General features: G+C 36.4%; 1 protein-coding gene across 1 annotated transcript in view; it reads left to right on the top strand.

Annotated features, from left to right (window-relative positions):
* The window catches only part of LOC114327509 (transcription factor IIIB 90 kDa subunit), a 36,865-nt gene that overhangs the window by 7,441 nt on the left and 11,943 nt on the right, over positions 1–17,481 (top strand). Inside the window, exons 2-3 of the mRNA XM_028276152.2 lie at positions 11,754–12,346; positions 12,465–12,971. Of these exons, the coding sequence (XP_028131953.1) occupies positions 11,754–12,346; positions 12,465–12,971 (1,100 nt within the window). The remainder of the gene's footprint in view (positions 1–11,753; positions 12,347–12,464; positions 12,972–17,481) is intronic.

Consider the following 17,481-nt stretch of genomic DNA (forward strand, 5'->3'; position numbering starts at 1 on the left):
GGATTGCAATTGATCATTGGCTGTGATGCGAATGCGCACCATCTGCCTTGGGGCAGTACAAACACCAATGCAAGAGGTGAGTCAGTACTACAGTTTATAATGCAACATAATTTAGACATATTAAACGTAGGAAACAAACCAACCTTCGTGACTTCACGACGGAAGGAGGTGATTGACATAACAGTTGCCACGACTAACGTGGCTAGAACTGTGAAAAACTGGCATGTCTCAGATGAGGTGTCCTTTTCAGACCATCGACACATTTGTTTTGAAATGACAGGCAATGAGCTTATCAAGGAAACTTATCGTAATCCTCGTAAAACAAACTGGGAAGCATATCAAGCAGACATAGAATATAGCTTAGGCAGGATTAACGGGAAGATAAGGCATAAATTGGACCTAGACATGGCTGCCGAACAATTTCAAGAGATTGTCACGTCAGCGTGCGAAGACAACTGTCCGGAGATAGTGAGGAATTCCAACAGGAAAGTTCCCTGGTGGAATCATAATCTTGCAAATCAAAGGACAGAGGTTAGACGAAAATTTAATTTCGCCAAAAGGTCAGGCGAGTGGGGCGATTATCGCAAAGCTCTGACTGACTACAATAAGGAACTGAGAAGGGCAAAAAGAGAATCGTGGAGAAGGCATTGTGAAGAGATAGAAGGGACTTCAGAAATGGCAAGGCTCCATAAAGTTCTCTCAAAGGACCCTCAGATAAGTATTCCCTCGCTCCAAAAAGAGTCAGGTGAATACACTCAGAATGGTGAAGACACCCTGAAAGAGCTTTTCAGGGTGCACTTTCCTGAGTCTGAGACAAAACTGATACCGCTAGACACATGGGAGTTTAGTTCTAGCTGCCGTAGAGGTAACATCGTTTAATAGTGGCTTGTGAATTTAACCAATATAAGTTAAAAGTTAAACAGTTTTTATTGTAAACACAACTGTAAGTAGAAAAACTTAATTTTTAAAAAAAGAAATACAATTTACATTTCAACGTTCTACTCAATCGAAACCAGAATATTGCCTTAGAACAGTTGAATAGTTTTTACTATAAACACACCTGTAAGGAGAAAAACCCAATTTTTAAACAAGAAATACAATCTACATTTCAGCGATCTACTTAATTGAAACTTGAGTATTGCCTTAGACAAAAACTTAAGTAATTAGTGGTACCTTTAATAGTACGGTTAATATTACTATAATGGATTTAAATTGTCAGGCATGCCATAAAATTATAACACCGACAGATGGTAGCAAACTGGAATGTTCTGGATGCAAAACAACATGGCACGGTGTTTGTGCTCAACCTCAACCCTTAAATTTTTCACCTGCAACCTTGTTGACATGGAAGTGTCAAAATTGTACCACAGAAGCAGATGCTAGCACAATGCACTTCAACGCAATTATGGCTCAGCTTGCTAATTTAAGTAACGCTATCGCAACATGTAACACTCGAATGTCTGACTTACATAATTTAGTAAATTCTCAGTCGACAAAAATTGACGCTTGCATCTCGGAAATAGCGGTTCTAAGAAGAGAAAACGAACAGCTAAAAATTAAAATCCAGAAAATAGAATCCTCTCCTCCCGAAAATATCCTTATAGAGCTGGCTGATAGAAAACAAAGGGAAAAAAATGTTTTGCTCATGGGTGTTCCAGAAAATACAGAATCCGATGAAGTTAATGCACAACAAATATTAAATCAGGTAGCTCCTAACTTACAAATATCTTCGCATCGCCGGCTTGGCTTTCCTCGCCAAGATATGAAACCAAGGCCGCTGAAAGTTACTATGATGTCCAGTGAAGATGCCCTTTTTGTTCTTAAAAATAAATCTAAACTGAATCAAAACTCAAACTCAAACATATACATAAAACAAGATCTGACACCTTGCCAGTCAAAATATCTAGCTGAATTACGAACAGAGCTACAAAGTCGTATAGATAATGGGGAGAAAAATTTAACGATTAGATACATAAACAAAATACCTAGAATTACTACAAGAGGAACAACCAAACGTGATAGAGAGGGACAGGAATCACCTAGACGTGAAAAGGGACTCAAGACTTCAAAGCCTGCTTTATGTGGGGCAAACTCATCTGTACCTGAATAGCAATCATTCAAAATAGTATTTTGGAACTGTCAAGGATTTGCCAATCTGGATGAATTTGTTAGAGATTACAATGATTTTTCGGTTTTATGTCTTACTGAAACATGGCTACTTAATGAGTGTAATAATTTGTCAATTGTTTTGTCATCCTATAATGTTATAAGTAGTCCTGCTTCGAAAGAGAAATCCGTGGGCAGAGCAAGCGGTGGTATCTACATATTTTATAAAAATGTATACAACTGTGTAATTTTAGAAAAAACACCGTGGTGGCTATTTTGCAGACTGGTTTCTCCTTCGGAAGAGTCTATTATTATTTGCACAGTATATTTTAAACCGTCCTTAGATATTGTGTATATTCTAGAACTTTTTCAAGTATCTCTGTCGGAAATTCTAGAAAACCATTTCGATGTTCCGCTTCTAATTGGCGGTGACTTTAACAGTAGAATATCAGATATTGGAGAAGTTCCGCCAGAGATGCTGGAGGGCACAAATCTATCGGAGTATCGTCTAAGCAATGACATGGTTTTAAATACTAAGGGGCGCCATATTATTGACTTCATGAACACCAACTCTTTCTGTCTACTTAATGGGAGGACTGAGTCTGATACACCGGCACAATTTACTCACATTAGCAAAGCTGGAAATAGTGTAATTGACTTAGCATTTATCCAGAACAGTGCAATACCTATTATCCAAGATTTATGTGTAATGAACCATAACAGCCCTTCTGACCACTTTGGTATACTGGTAACTTGCGTTTCCGACTTTTTTCGAGAAAGTCGTTTCAAAAAAGCACTTCCTATACAAAAAAAAACTATATATCAATGGAATACTGACCTTGCCTTTTTCTATAAAATTTCTATGCAACATTCGAATAAAACGTCTCTTTCTATAAATATTGATGCACAGGAACTATACAATAATCTAATGTCAGCAATTAAAGAAACTGCTTCGCAATTACAACTTTGTAAAGAAAAATCTTTCCCGTCGTGTATCAGGCAAAGTCCTCCATGGTTTGATCATGAATGTACCTCAGCTAAAAACAACATGAAACAAAGCCTCAAAACAGCTAAATCAAATAACTTCCGCGACCCCTATAAAACAAATTTTTTGACATCAAAAAAAGCCTATAGACAAATAATTAAAAAGAAAAAACATATATATTTTCATAACCTGTATTCTCAACTTGCAAACAGCAGGGACTCCAAAACATTCTGGTCAGTGATTAGGAAATTTCGGAAAAATCACAATACTTCTTTTATCGATGTAGACGTATGGGAGCAATTTTATTCGAATATATATCCCCCAAAACTATATCATAATGCCCGTTTTTTTGATGCAAGACATCCCATTTTTGACGCTATTATAACCAGTGACGAAATATATAGAGTCCTAAATAACTGTCCCAATCGTAAAGCACCTGGAACTGACCATATTTCTTATGAATTCTTTAAAAATCTTCCAAATAATTGGATACTGTATTTAACGGGCATGTTTAATAGAATACTGGAAACAACCATTACGCCGCATAACTGGAGTGAAGTCATTTTTACTATGATATTTAAAAAGGGCAACAGAGATGATCCAGCAAACTATAGAGGTATTGCCTTACTTAATTGTGTTGAAAAAATATTTACTAATATTTTGTTAAACAGACTCAGAGATTGGGTTGAAGTAAATAATGTTCTTCCCGAATGTCAGTCGGGTTTCAGGGGATCAAGGGGTTGCATTGATAATGTATTCACCCTCACTTCTGCTGTACAACTGCAACTACGACTGAAAAAACGCAAAGTGTACGCTGCCTTTGTAGATTATAAGCGGGCTTTTGACTCCATTATCCATCATTTGCTGTGGCAAAAGCTATTTGGCCTTGGGGTGAGTTCTAAAATAATAGCCATTTTGAAAAACATTTATGATAATGCTAGGATGTACATCAAAACTCCAAACGGCTACACAAGACCATTTGATATTTCAACAGGAGTCTTACAGGGTGAACCTTTGAGTCCACTATTATTTAGTTTATTTATTGCGGATATAGAACAGTTTTTTATTAGTCAAGGATCACAAGGTATCTCCATTGATAGCCAAAATCAAATAATAATGCTATTGTATGCTGATGATTTGGTCATTCTTTGTGACTCGGAAGTTGAACTCGGTAAAAATTTAAGTTATCTAGAAAAATACAGTGACAAAAACCAGCTAACTGTAAATGTTGGCAAAACCAAAATTCTTCCATTTGCCCGAAGCGGTCAAATTGGCAATAAAGGCGTTAAGTTCCTATATAAGAATGAAAAAATAGAAGTTGTTAACAAATTTGTATATCTTGGAGTCACCCTAACCACAACATCACTTTTTAAAGCAATGGCCGATACAACAGTGGAAAGAGCAAAACACGCAATTGGTAACGTGATAGGTTTAATGGCTAAAACCAAAATGAATTCTTGGACATCTCGTGTGCAACTTTTCGATTCGCTAGTTCAAAGCCTTGTTATGAACTGTGTGCCCGTTTGGGGAATGAGATATGCTGACCAGTTAGAAAGAATACAAATAACTTTCTTTAAAAAACTTTTACATCTCAGTATCAATACACCTGATTATGCTGTTAGGTTGGAGACAGGAAGAGTAAAAATTTCTTTTACTATTTTCAAGCTAACTTTAAATTGGCTTATCAAGCTATCGCAAATGCATGATTTAAGACTTCCTCTTATTTGTTTTCTGCGTCAGCTTCAAATTTCTTCAGCAAATAATTCAATAAATACGAACAGATACAACTGGGTTTCACAGTTTAAGCAATATTTTCAAATATTAGATTATGAATTTTCTTGGGATGAAAACATCTCTGATTGGCTATTAAAAAACAAGAAAAGCATGTTAAAAAAGTATATGGATATGCTTCATCAAGAAGACATTCAAGCAGTCTCCATGTCAACATTCTCAACTATTTACAAACATTTATCCGTAGATACCTCAGTACAGAAATATCTGGAATTTCAAATTCCCATAAAATACATTCGTGCCATGGCGCAACTTCGAACATCTAATCGCCATGTGTTAAAATTTACCTATAATGGTATAACATATCATATACGACCATCTGAAATCTGTACTATTTGTAACACAAACAAGTTGGAAACTCTTGAACATTTACTGTTTGAATGTCCCATTTACAGTTCAATGAAACCGGTTAATATGGCCCCCCTTAATAATTGCACCGACCTTATTGGTTGTCTTAATAATGTAACTATAATATCCCTGAAAGCAATTTCAATATATATTTGGAATATCATAAAACTTAGATCTTTTGTTTTAAATGAATAAGCTTCAGTTTCTCCTTCATTGGTGTTTATTTAAGAAAACAAGTCTCCATTTCAGTTAGTTTTAGCGATTAACTTTTGTTTAAATTTGTTAATAGTTACTTATGTTCTAGACTAGTTGTTAGTTATATTCTGTACTTCAGTTTCTCCTTCATTGGTGTTTATTAAAAAAACCAAGTTCTCCATTTCAGTTAGTGATAGCGCTTAACTTTTGTTTAAATTTGTTAATAGTTATTTATGTTCTAGACTAGTTGTTAGTTATATTCTGTACTTACTAAACTCATTGTTATAAAACTGTAGTTTTTAAAAACAATAAATGTCTATCTATCTATCTATCTATCTACCAAAAAATGGACTACTGAGGTGGTAAGGACTATGGAGGGCCTGTGGGAAGGAGTCAACTTAAATGTGGTCGATCCCAGCCACATGCCCAAACGCCCTATGGTCCTCACCCGCATCCCCGAGAAAGAGGCTGAAGAATCAACAGTCAGAACCCGTTTAGAGAGGCAAAATGAAGACCTTAAGACGGAAGACTGGTTGTTGAAAAATCGGAAGGTCGGAGAGGACATGCAAATCCTCGTATACACGATCGACGAGCTCTCCTATAAAACATTAAAGGCTGCTAATTTCAAGGCGTATTACAGACTTGAAAAGATATCCTTCAAAACCATCAGAGGCATTGATGGCTCCAATCAGAATCCTGCAAGCGAATCTCCAGCACAGTAAGTCAGCTTCGGCAGAACTTACTGTCGCCATGAGAAGGTTTGATGTAGCCTTGATACAAGAACCCTGGGTTTACAAGGGAAAAATAAGAGGTCTATCGGGTATTGGTGGAGAGCTTATATATAGCCGATCTGCCGATGTCCCGAGAACTTGCATAATAGTCAAACGAAACATCAAAACACTGCCGTTGTTAAATCACTGTTCCAGGGATTTAACCACGGTAAAGATGAAGATCATGGATGGAGGAGGGGTGAAGCAGATAGTTTTCGGATCAGCATACCTCCCATATGATGATCCCGAACAACCACCATCAAGGGAATTGGAGCAGCTAGTGAGAGATTGCAGGAAAAATGGATTGCAATTGATCATTGGCTGTGATGCGAATGCGCACCATCTGCCTTGGGGCAGTACAAACACCAATGCAAGAGGTGAGTCAGTACTACAGTTTATAATGCAACATAATTTAGACATATTAAACGTAGGAAACAAACCAACCTTCGTGACTTCACGACGGAAGGAGGTGATTGACATAACAGTTGCCACGACTAACGTGGCTAGAACTGTGAAAAACTGGCATGTCTCAGATGAGGTGTCCTTTTCAGACCATCGACACATTTGTTTTGAAATGACAGGCAATGAGCTTATCAAGGAAACTTATCGTAATCCTCGTAAAACAAACTGGGAAGCATATCAAGCAGACATAGAATATAGCTTAGGCAGGATTAACGGGAAGATAAGGCATAAATTGGACCTAGACATGGCTGCCGAACAATTTCAAGAGATTGTCACGTCAGCGTGCGAAGACAACTGTCCGGAGATAGTGAGGAATTCCAACAGGAAAGTTCCCTGGTGGAATCATAATCTTGCAAATCAAAGGACAGAGGTTAGACGAAAATTTAATTTCGCCAAAAGGTCAGGCGAGTGGGGCGATTATCGCAAAGCTCTGACTGACTACAATAAGGAACTGAGAAGGGCAAAAAGAGAATCGTGGAGAAGGCATTGTGAAGAGATAGAAGGGACTTCAGAAATGGCAAGGCTCCATAAAGTTCTCTCAAAGGACCCTCAGATAAGTATTCCCTCGCTCCAAAAAGAGTCAGGTGAATACACTCAGAATGGTGAAGACACCCTGAAAGAGCTTTTCAGGGTGCACTTTCCTGAGTCTGAGACAAAACTGATACCACTAGACACATGGCAAACCGGACTGGATATCATGAATTATGGTTCTAGGGAAAACTGGCATGTGGCAAAAGAAGTTATAAACCAGGACAAAATCAAATGGGCAATAAACTCATTCGAGCCATATAAATCACCGGGTCCGGACGGGATTTATCCAATACTTCTACAGAAGGGAAACGACCTTCTTTTCAAAAAATTGTGTAAGATACTGCAGGCTAGTTTAGGGCTGGGGTACATACCAAAAGCATGGAGGCTGATAAGGGTGGCTTTTATACCCAAACCTGGCAAAATCGGACAGGAAAGGGCCAAATCTCTGCGGCCATTAAGTCTGATGTCATTCGTACTAAAGACCTTAGAAAAACTGCTCGATAGGCATATCAGGGACGGTGTATTGGTTGAAAGTCCGATACATCAGGGACAATATGCATATCGAGCGGGAGTCTCCACAGAAACGGCACTGCACCATCTTGTACAGAGAGTGGAGTACGTTCTAGAAAACCAAGAGGTGACGTTGGGTGCATTTCTCGATATTGAGGGAGCATTTGACAACACCTCCTACGAAGCGATCACAAGGGCGATCCGTCTAAAAGGAATAGACGAAACAAGCTGTAGATGGATAGACTGCATGCTGAGAAGCCGTGTGATATATGCTACGTTGCTAGGGGATACAGTGTCAGCTCAGGTAGCCAGAGGCTGCCCACAGGGGGGAGTTTTATCTCCTCTATTGTGGAATCTGGTCATGGATGGCCTGATCGCTAGACTCGACAACGATAGGCATCACGTCCTGGGCTATGCGGATGACCTAGTCATCTTAGCCCACGGAAAATTTAATGGTACAGTCAGAGATCGAATGCAACAGGCTCTGACCGTAGTTACAGAATGGACTTCAAATGTAGGGCTTAACATCAGTCCTCTAAAGTCCAAAATCATGAAATTTACTAAAAGAAGGAATTCAGAGGAATTGGGTCCTCTAAGTCTAAATGGTGTACATTTAAATCTGGTGAGTAAAGTAAAGTATCTCGGGATAATATTAGACTCAAGACTTACTTGGAATCAGCAGATAGAAAGAATAACGAAGAGGGCGGTATCTACGTTAATGGTAGCCAGACGTACTCGTGGAAAAATGTGGGGTTTGAGACCAGACATGGTATATTGGACTTATAACACGGTGGTAAAACCCACAATTACATATGCATCAGTGGTATGGTGGCCAAAAGTGCAGCAAAAAAGTGCCATCATCAAATTAAGCAAGGTGCAAAGACTTGCTTGTCTCGGGATCACGGGGGCTATGAGGGGCACACCTACGGCAGCTATGGAGGCACTACTGGATCTCCCTCCTTTACATATAACAATAAGAGGTGAGGCGAGAATGGGCTATTATAGACTGCGAGAAAACCTGAGCAACGTACCAGTTAAATCAGGACATAGTAAAATAACGAATGAAACTAATGATGCCGAATGGATGATGATTTCTGACCATATGACATCAAGATATATGCCTGAAGTACCTTTTCAAGTGGACATTTGCCCACGAGACGAATGGGACAGAGGAAACTCTCGACCCAGACTGCGGGGTTGCACCTGGTATACGGACGGGTCTAAAACTGCAGACGGTTCGGGCGCAGGAATATTCTGTAGTGGTGGAAATTTCAACATTTCTATTCCACTGGGAGAATGTACCTCCGTATTTCAGGCAGAGATTTTTGCAATCTTGCAGTGTGCAAGAGAAAACAACCTGAGGGCATTCGAACTGCAGCGGGTTAACATATGCACAGATAGCCAAGCAGCCATTGGGGCTCTTATAAGCCCTAAGGTGAACTCTAGGCTGGTGTGGGAATGTCGACAAGAACTTGATAGACTGGCACAACATAACAGTGTTATACTGGTATGGGTTCCAGGTCATCGGGGCATATACGGCAATGAAAGAGCTGATGCACTTGCCAAGAGAGCATCAGCTACAAAATACCTGGGTCCAGAGCCGGCCGTGGGAGTGCCAAAAAGCACCGTCCGTGAACGAAAAAAGCCTGGATTCGAAGCCAACACAACTCACACTGGGAGAGTGTACCCGGTCACACACATGGCAAGATGTATATCGGACGGACATGTGCTAGTAGAGCTGAGTTACTGCTGAAAACAAGCAGGAATCAGCTCAGAGTCATAACAGGTTTCCTCACTGGACATGCGCCAGTTAAGGGTCACCTGCATACAATGGGGCTGTTTCATGGAGACTTGAGCTGCAGACTCTGTAACAGAGAACCTGAAACAGTCAACCATATTTTGCATGACTGTGAGGCATTGGATCGGAGGCGGCAAACACTTTTCGGAGACATCGAAATGACTCCAAATTTATATGGCACCCACCCACTAGACCTGTACAAGCTGGTACAGGGTTCCAGAATTCTGGAATGGGTTTCATAAACGAATGGAAGATGTACAATAAGCCAAGTGGCTGCAGTACAACCGGTTCACAACAGACGGCTTCCAGGAAAAAAAAAAAAAAAAAAAAAAACAAATACTAAATCATTTCCACATCCAAGGCAGTAGAAACCTTCCCTGAACAGTTTGGTAATTGATCATTCATCAGTATAGCTCAGAGCAGTATACATAATACTCCCACTGTGGACAACCACCTCTCGTCGTCTTAATGGTGGCTTCAGCTAAGGATTTGTTGGAGCCAATTTTATTGATTGACAGGGGAAGGAAGGAATGCCATCTAATCCTTTCAGTTAAGTACTCAAGGAGATGATTTTAAACTCTGTGTAGGCATTTAATCCGTTGATATTAGTTTTTTTTAAGATGCTCACTCATTCAATTCTCACGAGCAGCATGGAAGATAATTGGTCCACTTGAGCAGATCCGCACATGCCCGAGTAGAGGTAAAGTAGAATAGAGTACAAGTCCTTGTCTATTTTACCTATTACATTTACAAACAAGTAAATGTACTTCGGAAGTCTTAAGTTTTCACCCAAAGTGACAGAAGTAGCACCGGAAGTTGATATTTAAACTCTTCATGTAACTTAGTGTCAATTGATAATTCGCGAGTCACTAATATTCGGTCATTTTTACTATACTTTCGGTCATAACTGTTTAAACGGAAATTACTTCAAAACCGGAACTAGAGATTCAAGCTCGAAATGATATAAAAACCAAAAGTATACATTTACTCTCATCTTGCTAACACATGCCGAATAATATATTGCTTATAAATACTATTTCAGTGACTTTAAAACAGTACTTCGGGTTGCAACTCTAGATCCGGAAGTCCGAGGTCAAATTTCTCATCTTTAATACCATCCTTGAATTATAAGCTTTCATTCAACACCTCATTTGTCATTTTATCTGAATTAATAACGGAGGAGGTCATGAAACCGGAACTATAAATTGTATTTGTTCTCGTCTTGCTAAGGCGCGTCGAATAATATATCGCTTGTATTATTCCGGCGACTTTAAAACAGTACTTCCGGTTGCATTTCTAAAGCCGGAAAACCTAGGTGAAATTTCTCACCTTTAGTACCATCCTTGGGTTATAAGCTTTCATTCGACACCTCATGCTCTACCACTCTACCTCATATAATCACGGAGTTGTGTTTACGGACGGACAGACGGACGTGGATAATTCAACGTTTTTACATTTTTTCAGAATAGAGTGAAAACATTATTGTATTCATAGCTCCTCCATTGCTTTGTTTAGGTTCGTTGTTCCAGTGCTGTGTTTTTCCAGTCTTTAATTTTTAATGTTTTTAAATGTGCACGCTAACGCTGTTGAGAAAGCCTGCAATGGTGGAAACAGCTGTCCAGCGATTGTGTATCCCTCTGAATCGAAAACAAGCAAAACCATCTTTTACTTTTCTATCTTTACTCAGATTTTTGTACTAGGAAGTTTCTTTCTGTCCTTTTCCAGACGAATGAAAACGGAATGTGTTTGCATATAGTGGAGTCCTTTTTGTTTTCTATATACGTCGTCTGCGGTCTTATAAATTGTAAAAGTCGCAGATTAAGGATGTACCAGAAAGAACTTTCAACAAGAAAAATTTCAGATTTAAATAACTATTTACCATTTTAATTTTATTATGGTAAATTCTGCATCTGAGACTTTTTAATTTGTTTAAGAGATGTCGCTGGATCGCGTCCCAATGAGAATTTCAATAATCTTTGAAATTCCCCTTAAATTGATGGTCGAGCTGTTTTTCGATTTAGAGGTGTGCACGCTAGCGCTGTTGAAGCCTGCAATGGTGGAAACAGCTGTCCAGCGATTGTGCATCCCTCTGAATCGAAAACAAGCAAAACCATCTTTTACTTTTTTAAATCTTGTTTACACTCTCGAGCCATGTTTTCCTGGTAATTTTCTACATTTATCCCCATTAAGTATTTATTAATGTAATTATAAAATAAAAGTATCTACGTTTTAAATTATATATTTAATATGATTGCAGATTTGCATCAAAGATGCAATTTGGAACAAAAACCCAACAAGTAGCCAATACAGCCCTAAGGTTAGTCCAAAGAATGAAAAGAGATTCAATCCATTCCGGTAGGCGACCTTCAGGTTTGTGTGGAGCAGCCTTGTTAATGGCAAGTAGACTTCACGAATTTAACAGATCTCCTGGTGATATAGTTAAAATAGTAAAGGTACATGAATCTACACTTAGAAAAAGATTGATGGAGTTTCGAGAAACACCAAGTAGTGCATTAACGTTGGAAGAATTTATGACCGTTGATCTAGAAGAAGAACAAGATCCACCTTCGTTTAAAACAGCTAGAAGAAAAGATAAAGAGCGCCTATTGAAGTTATCAGAGGAGGACGTAGAACACTTTACTGATCTGCAAAAGGAAATAGAGTTACAGTTGGAAAATAAACGGAAAAGTTTGTTGCTCCCAAAAAAGTCCAGGCCCAAAGTAGATGAAGAACTAGAAACAGATAAGTTTATTAACGAGTCAACATTGGGTACTATAAAGAACATAATACATCATGTTACAGATACACCTGAACCAGAGAAGGGATTAGGTCCAGATATCTCTAGTATAGGTAAATGTTTATAATATTCTTTTTCTTCAACTAGACTGACATTACTATTTGTGATTATTTTATTTTTATTAAATCTCGGTATGGTTGGGCTTTTTAACGTCTTCTTTTTTTGTTACAGGGTTACCAAATTCTTTAGAGGATACATCAAATGCTTACCAACCTCCAGAACAATTACAATTAGATATGAATTTTGACGATTTAGATGACGACGAACTAGACACGTATATAATGACTGACAATGAAGTACATAATAAGAAAACAATGTGGTATAGACGGAATGCTACTTACTTAGAAGAACAAAAAATAAAAGCAGAAAAAATGCAAAAGGAACGGGAAGAGGGAAAGCCCGAAAAAAAGAGAAAACGAACTACCAGAAAAAAGACTGTAGGGCCAGCAAATTCAGCGGGGGAAGCCATAGAAAAGATTCTACAAGAAAAAAAAGTATCCACAAAAATCAATTATGATGTTCTTAAAAGTCTAAATGTTGCCACTATTCAGAATGATGCTGTTATTGTAGATGAAGAAGATTCGGCTACTACGTCAGAGTCTATAAAACGTAGAAGATTATCTTCAGTTTCTAATTATATTGAGCAAGCTCCGGAAAAGACATCTAAGCGGAAGATAGGTAAGTTTTTTGGGAATAATTACACTCATAGATATATTAGTTTGTAGCCAATATAACATAATAAGAACCATAATAATTATATTTTAAAAATGACAGGTAGAATTAGTATTATTATACAGGTAAAATGAAAAATGAAAAGATATGTGAAGAACTATTCAGTTTTATTTCAAAATAACTTTTTTTCTACTAATCAAAACTTTGTTCAATCAAAAAAAAACTTTTTCGATAGACAACATGGCAAGCGCCGTCAGTCTGTCCTCCGACATTTTATTTTCAGAAAACTCTTGATTAATTTCAACGTAGAGAAACATCATTCAACAAACTCTAACATGAAGTAAAAACCACTTATATGTAATAGGTATATTTACTAAAATTTTAAAAAATCCCAATGGACTGAATAAAATATGTCAAATTCAGAACGTTTTCGGACCTCTCAGTCCATCATCAGTGAATTCAAATACTTGCTAAATAGCCCCAGAACCAAACAATGGTTGTAATTATAATTCAATCTACATTATGTTGTTGTATTAATCAAAAGGCTAAACGCCGATGTTAATAGATATAACCTCCGGGAACATGGTGAAACTCTAATCAAGAAACTTAATCAACCATCTTAGGCCAACGTTGGCAGTTGACTCAAAAAGAAGAATATATGTACATAATTTATTTAACTCAAAATACATTGCTTTTCGCTTAAATTAAATGTCAAACAGCCACACACCTGCCTTTTGGCAGTTTGAACATTTAATTTAAGCCAAAAGCAAAAGCATTAATTTGTCAAATTAACATTTTTTTTCTCTTTTCTGACAGCAGTAAAATGTATTTTGAGTTAAATAAATTACATATTATATATTCTTTTTTTTTTTTGCGGCAATTAATTTAATTCAAAAATTATTTTTTTGGCCACCCTGTATAAATAATGATGTAAACCTTTAACTATACGCGCTGGCGTATTTTGTACGCCCAATATAAAAATTCGACTGCAAATATATTTAAAAATTTAATTTTTGACATTGTTTATCTCTCTAACCTATCACTGGAATGTGCTTTACAATTGGTGTTAGTTTTGTTATAATCGGCGTTCTGAAAAGCTCGTAATTACCAGTTTATTATTTGTTGTTTCCGGTGGTGTACAAAATACGCCACCATTGTAGTAATATAAGTACAGCTTTCAATTGTTTTTTAGTCATTATGACACAAAATATATTTTTATTTATAAACAATACCTTTTCTTATGTAAAAAATCACATTTCAAAAAAAAAATTATTAGTAATTTTATTTTTGAAGGGATCTGATTTAAATTAGAAATTCCAATTGACTTACTGAGAAGGAACTCAAAGCATTCGCTGATGCCGAATAAAGTTTATTACAAATAACTAAGTGTATTTTTTCAAAAAAAAAAATCAACCCCACCGCTGTTTTTAAGTGTATTCCCTTGTGGCGTATAAAGTACGCCATGCGTGTACTTATGTTATAACTTGATGCGCGGTTAGTTAAGAGGATGGGTACGTATTTTCGGCTGCAATGCTATTCAAATGGGGATTCATTTTTTTTCGAATCCTGAGAAAACTAATAAGTATTTTTGAAAAATTTAAACGCAGAATGAAAGATTACGTTATTAGCGAGGGCCGAAAGTCCCTGAGAACTTCTATAATGTTTTTTTTAATAAGTTACAGTTACAAGGGTGAAAAACTAAAAGAAAATTTAGTGTGATTTTTAATTTCAAATATCTCATTGAAAATAAACTTTTTATTTATTCTAAGGGACTTTCGGCCCTCGGTAATAATTTAGTCTTTCATTCTGCGTTTAAATTTTTCAAAAATATTTATTGGTTTTTTCAGGATTCGAAAAAAATGAACTCAATGTCCGTGGTAATTTTCCAAATCTATGTTTGTCTTACAACGCACTCAGTCGAATAGAATATTGTCAGCATATTGTCAGTGACAATCAGTGACAGTTTTAAATATTTGACATGGCATCGGGAATATTTTGAGTTGTTACCCCCTCCGTGGCTCAGTGGTAAGAGCGCCTGCCTTTGGATCGAAAAAATCCGAAAGGTTGTGGGTTTGAATCTCACCAGGGTCAGGAATTTTTCATTTATTATAAATTAATAAATGAATATAGTTTCTGTCCTTGTGGGATCGGTACTCACCGGAGGGACCGCAGACGTTCGGATACAATTAGCGTCTCTTTGCAAAGACAATGACGTCGACTTTGCAAAGTAACAAAACACTTACTCAACACACACACTACACATGACACTAGGTACCTAACTGTTCAAAATTCATTAGTTGTCGAGGCATTAGCTAAAAAAAAAAGAAAATTTGAGTTGTTGATTAAATAATATTGATTTATAGTGTATTTGATAAATAATTGATTTAAGACGTGAAATTAATAGAAATTTATTTATTGTGTATTATTTGTGGAAGATCCAAGCAGAGAATACATCAGGATAATAATATTCTGTGATCCAAGTATTTTGTTGTTAAAGATGTTTAAGCGTTCCATAGTAACAATATATTATTAAAAAATCACTTTAACACTTTTCCTCTTTTCTCGATTGAGTATTAGTTTTTGTTTAACTTATAAATTATTACAATCACTGAATACGTAGTTGGTGAAAAAATTATCACATTTATTAACTGAATTAATAATTTGCAATTATACAAATAGCAGTTATCCAAGAACATTCAAAAGCAATCTTTTTAAGTTAATGATGACATTTTCAAGTAGAATGACATTCTAGTAATGTTTGCATATCCATACCAGTGTGAGTTTTACTACACGTAATTTGCCGTGTAAAGACATGGCCTTAAAGGTTAATGTTTATATTACTGAATAGAGAATTGAATCACCTTTCAAATGAGCTACCACAAGACCCCTATTCCCATTTAAAAAAAAATCATTGATGACGTCATCACGCCCAAATCGATGACGTCACTATTATGGGATATACGTCAAAAAATAATAATTGAAAAATAAAAATCGTCTTGTCAGAGCTTTAACTCCTTTAACTCTGAAAATAATTAAGTCATGAACCGTTTCCACACTTTATGAATGCACTGTATACATTTTCTGACGTTTTAGACGTCCCTGGACATTTCTGACATCTCGAATGTTGTCCAACTTAATACTTATTTTTTTACGTGAAGGGACTTTTTCAATGTAGGATCAATATTACGGAACTGTCGTAACAGTATACAGGGTGTTTCATTAAGAATTGTCCATATAGTAACTGGAGAAAACTTAGCACAAAATACGAAGATTTAACGTAAAACACATAAATAAAATCCCTTTATCGAGATACAGGGTGTTTTAGTTCAAATATTTTAAAATGATTTTAGCCCATTGCTTCAACAACTTTTAATATTTTTTATACAAACAAACAGTTTACACATGTTAAGATACTTTAACTAGTCTTAGAAGATAGTTTTCTGCTATTACCCGAGGCGTGCTGTAGGGATATATACTTCATTTTTCCCGTTTTTCCCCCTCACAATATACGCCACTGTCATAATAATCATTTCAGCATGTTTTTTTGATTCTTCGTTACTTTATATCATCCTTTGTCTCAATGCGATAGAGTAAGTAGTTTTTAAGTTATTTGCGTTTAAAGATAATGGATTCAATAAGATTACGTATTTTAAACAACATTCACTATATTTAATGTTTAAAATTTAGTGTTTAAAATACATAATCTTATTGAATCCATTACCTTTAAACTCAAATAACTTGAAAACTACTTACTCTATCGCATTGAGGCAAAGAATTGATATGTACGTGAAAAGTAACGAAGAATCAAAAAAACATTCTGAAATGATTATTACGACAGTGGCGTAGATTGTGAGGGGGGAAAATCGGAAAAAATGAAGTATATATACAGCACGCCTCTGGTAACAGCAGAAAACTATCTTTTAACACTAGTTAAAGTATATTAACATGTGTTAACTGTTTGTCAACTTTGAACAAAAAATATTGAAAGTTGTTAAAGTAAGGGGCTAAAATCATTTTATAATATTTGAAATAAAGGTAAGTAATTTGTGTCTCGGTAAGGAAGAATATTTTATTGTTTTAGGTTAAATCTTCGTATTTTGTGCTAAGGTTTCTCCAGTTACTATATGGACAATTCTTAATGAAACACCCTGTATACTAAGCGTCCAGGACTGTATTAGCTCAATGTGCCCGTGTGTCTACTAGCGTGGTGGTTACGGTATAATTAAATTTCAGCTTTCTATGTGTTTGTTTTATTAAGATTTGTTACTAGTTCTGTGTTTTATTTAATCAATGATGTATTCTTTTATTGTAGTAATTTTAGTATTTCATTAGTCCAATATCGTCGTTGATTCTGCAAAACCTCGTATGAGAATTTTTTTCAGAATTAATTTTTTTGCACTGTCAGAAGCTCTGTTAAAAAATACACATGTCATGTTAACCTAATGAAAATGTCAAGAAACCTAATTACGTTAACATAGTTACGAAATGACATGTTCATTACGTTAACATAGGTATA

This window comes from Diabrotica virgifera, chromosome 2 (assembly GCF_917563875.1).
Source record: "Diabrotica virgifera virgifera chromosome 2, PGI_DIABVI_V3a".
Classification (NCBI taxonomy): domain Eukaryota; kingdom Metazoa; phylum Arthropoda; class Insecta; order Coleoptera; family Chrysomelidae; genus Diabrotica; species Diabrotica virgifera.